At 35.5% G+C, this 3,713-nt stretch overlaps 1 protein-coding gene across 1 annotated transcript; it reads right to left on the bottom strand.

Annotated features, from left to right (window-relative positions):
• Positions 1-333: 333 nt before the first annotated feature.
• LOC139891034 (fasciclin-like arabinogalactan protein 2) lies at positions 334-1,977 on the bottom strand. The gene is made up of 2 exons (XM_071873960.1): positions 1,498-1,977; positions 334-1,351 (listed from the first exon to the last, which is right to left on the bottom strand). The coding sequence occupies exons 1-2, from the start codon at positions 1,856-1,858 to the stop codon at positions 489-491; spliced, it is 1,224 nt and encodes a 407-aa protein (XP_071730061.1). The 5' UTR covers positions 1,859-1,977; the 3' UTR covers positions 334-488.
• Between the last annotated feature and the right edge of the window lie 1,736 nt (positions 1,978-3,713).

Here is a 3,713-nt window from a genome sequence, read left to right as displayed (position 1 = left end):
TCTTACACATGTGGATTGTTACTTAATTATATCAGGTCTTTACCAACCTAATACAAAAGAATTAATAATTTAGCAATCATCATAGTATTTCTTTATTAGTAACATATTTCAAACATCAAATCAAATGAAAAACGATAACAAGAGTCAAAGATAGAGATAATAATATCGTATAAATCTTTTCTATTTAATGACACAAACTTATAATTAAGCATTAATAAATTTAATTACAATGATTTACAACAACAAAAGTGACTATTTTTTTTCTTTCTTTTAAATTCAACCATAAGATCATCATAATCATAGATATATTACAAAATGAAAAGAGAAAAAAAAAAAAGAAAAAAAAAACTATTCTTTCATGTGGAAATCTCGTGGTAGACCCATGATACTCGCTGTCACTTTATCACACCGACAAAAATAAATTATTACAATTACAAATAATAATATAAAGAAAATAAATAAAACAGAAAATAAATTAAAAAAAAAAATCAAACTAAAGCGAACCACGCACAACAGACCGCCATAGCCAGAGCCACCGACGCTTCAAATTTACCACCAACATTAGCCGTAGAATCTGCCGCATCACCGTCGCTATAATCATCGGAACCTGGTCCAGGTGCATCAGCGCTATCATCGGTCGACGTATCACCCTTCTTCGCAGCCTTCTTCTTCTTTTTAGCCGCCTTAGGTGCCGGAGCAGGCTCATCAGCTTCAACCGCACCTTTAAACAGCTCACTCGGTTGCAAAACCTTATCAATCGTATAAATCGCAATCGGTTCCTCATCCACAACTGTTCCACTAATCGTCGCCGTAACAACTTTCGTCTTCAACGTCACATCATTTCCGTCATTCTGTACCGTAAAATCGTACTTCTTCTTAGCTCCTTCCGTCGCTAACGTATTCATCAATCCGTTACTAGATCTCAACATTCCCATCGAGTTATAAACAGGCACACCGTGATACAACAACAACGACGTTTTCTCTGACGCCGTTAGGTTTTTGTATTTTGGTGCGAATGCAGTAATTGCATCATCACCTGGACAAAAAACAGTTACGCCGCCATCTGCTGAGCTTAAAAACGTTCCAATTGCACCTGATGTGGTTAACAAATCGTGAAACGACTGGCAACCGTCACGTTGTAGTAATGAAGTTAAGTTCAGATCTGGTGCGGCAGTTGGAGCTTCGGCTTCTGGAGATTGTAGAATCGCGCTTATTTGAATGACGGAGATGTTGTACGGCAATTCTAGTATGGATTTCACGTAAACGGTGTCGGTTTGACTCGGATTATCTTCCGGCGTGAATCGTACTTTTCCCCCTTTGATATCGGTGATATGAACGTATCCGGCCGTTCCTAAAAATTAGATCAAAAAGTAATTATAATACATTCGCATTTCAATTAACACGTAATTTTATATAAATTTTTTAATGACAAGCTGTAAATATTATATTAGTTACTAATATTATATTTTACAGGGATAATGTAATTTATGTGTATACCTGGTGCTTCACCGGTGGCTTGATACATGGTGGCAGTGGAGGTGGAGCCTTTAGTGACTTGATGAAGTTTTTTGGAGCCGAAGTAATCGGCGAAAACGTGTAACGAAAGGACGTTTTTGATCGTTTGAATCGAAAGGCCTTTGGAGATTAATGAGGACATTGCGGCATTATCAACGGCGCAAACGGTGATGGTTTGACGGCGGTTAATTTCGTTTGCGAGGTGAGTGATGGTTAGGTAGTGATTGAATGTTGAGAATTCGGGGTGTTTGGCGAGGATTTTTGTGATGTTGTGAGAGTGTACGACGGTGGTGAGTGAGAGGATGAAGACGATGGAAAGTGAGAGAAACGACATCGTCTTCATTGGTGGTGGTTGTGGTTTATGGCAGTGGGATAAGTAAAGTGGAGTGATGAGTGGTGGTTTATGTGTTTAAAGTAGAGTTATATATCCATGCTGGATGCGTACATATTGCTTTACAACAATTAAATAATACGGAGTAAATTGTACGTATGAAATAAGAATCAATTGTTTTATTTTGTTGGTTAGAACAATTATGAAGTGTAGATTATTGTTTAATTATATTATACGGAGTATATATTTTTCACTTCATTATGATATAATTTGTCTTTGGTTTTTTTTAAGAGGAAAATTATAGTTTTAATGACAAAAAAATATAAGACATGAAGGAGATATGATTGTGACTATTTGTACTTAACAAGCAAATGGTCAGCCGCACGTTGCAGCGACTAACCTGAAGTAAATTCTCGGGTTGCAGCAAACATGATCCTGTGTTATATACTAATAAGCTTTTATATTGTTTACATATTCTGAGATGTTGCTTCTGAAAGAATTGTACAATTACTAGAATACATTCGAACAAAAAACTATAGTTTGCATACATTCATGACCATTGAAGTTATAATTATTAGTTCACAATAACTTGATTATGAACACTAAACTCTCAATAAACAATAGATACAAATTATATGAACAAAATTGAGAGAACACGAATGATATATAATATGAAAGACAAAGTAATCGTGCTTGAGAGATACAAAATACAATGAACATCGTACCCCTATTTATACAAGGTTAAACCAAATCTCCAAGATTTGGTTTCCAAAACTACTTGACTAAAAGATAGGAAAAGATAAACTAAAACTTATTAATATTCTAAACAAATCAGTGTTTATCTTCTAGAGATAATATCAAATCAAAACGTGATCTTCTAAATATTTATCCAGATCTCCAGAATTCCCATAGCTTCTTTACCAAGTAATTAAACCGTTCACACAAACAGATTCTGCAACTTGCATCTCCAGACTCTAACTTCCAGACTCTAACTTCCTGCAAAACATTTTGACTCATCAGATCTTATTCCAACAATCTCCCCCTATCTGATGATGTCAAAAACTACCCTTTCTACTTCTTCAGTTTTGCAAGCTCTTTTTCGATCAACCTACATTTGCTCTTCATTGACTTAATGCTCTTCAACATAAACAACTTACCTTCCAAATGTTTCAACAATTTAACCCGAAAAGGATGATTCTGTTCATTCGTACACCTAGTTAACAGTCCAAGCAACAAGTTAATGTCAGCACCTTCAAACTGCTCTACTCTAATCAGCATCCTTTGGTTTCTAGTCGTTTTAATCATCAGAGCATCTAGATATTCAACATAACATTCATCAATGAACTGCAAATGTTCTGGAACAGAGTATCTACCAACATGTCCTCTAAATCTTCTCTCTTTCATCTCCAAATTGAACATACTACAGAAAACTTCATAGTCCTTCGAGCTAATAAAACCTTCTTCAAACACAAAATGAACTAAATTACAAACTTTCTTAAACACTTCATCAACAATTTCCTTATCTCCCTCACATCTTTGAATACAAACAGCCAACCCTCTCCATTCACAAAAACCAAGTCTCAAAATATGACTCACTTTCACCTTTATTCTTCTATCAGACAAATGGGTCATGGTTAATAACAAATTCACCTCAGTTTCAATCTTCACAATCTCAACACTGACAACATCTCCTTCATACCTTTTAAACCTAAACCTTTTATTCATCAAAGACCTCAGCCTCTCTTGAGCAGCAGCAATATCAAGAACACTTTCTTGACCACCAACTATGATTTGAGTACCACTTTCACCAACATCGGTTTGAACACCAGATTGATCAACACTAGCACCACCCTCTTCAACATTCATT

The sequence above is a fragment of the Rutidosis leptorrhynchoides genome, chromosome 2 (assembly GCF_046630445.1).
Source record: "Rutidosis leptorrhynchoides isolate AG116_Rl617_1_P2 chromosome 2, CSIRO_AGI_Rlap_v1, whole genome shotgun sequence".
In the NCBI taxonomy this organism is placed as follows: Eukaryota; Viridiplantae; Streptophyta; class Magnoliopsida; order Asterales; family Asteraceae; genus Rutidosis; species Rutidosis leptorrhynchoides.
Note: the sequence above shows the minus strand (reverse complement) of the source record. Positions and strands in the feature narration are given on the sequence as shown.

Bases quoted from the DNA above. Each gene is read 5' to 3' on its own strand.
- LOC139891034 (XM_071873960.1), bottom strand. From the start codon at position 1,858: ATGAAGACGATGTCGTTTCTCTCACTTTCCATCGTCTTCATCCTCTCA. The intron at 1,352-1,497 runs GTATACACATAA...TCTAATTTTTAG, and splicing joins AGCCACCGGTGAAGCACCAG to GAACGGCCGGATACGTTCAT.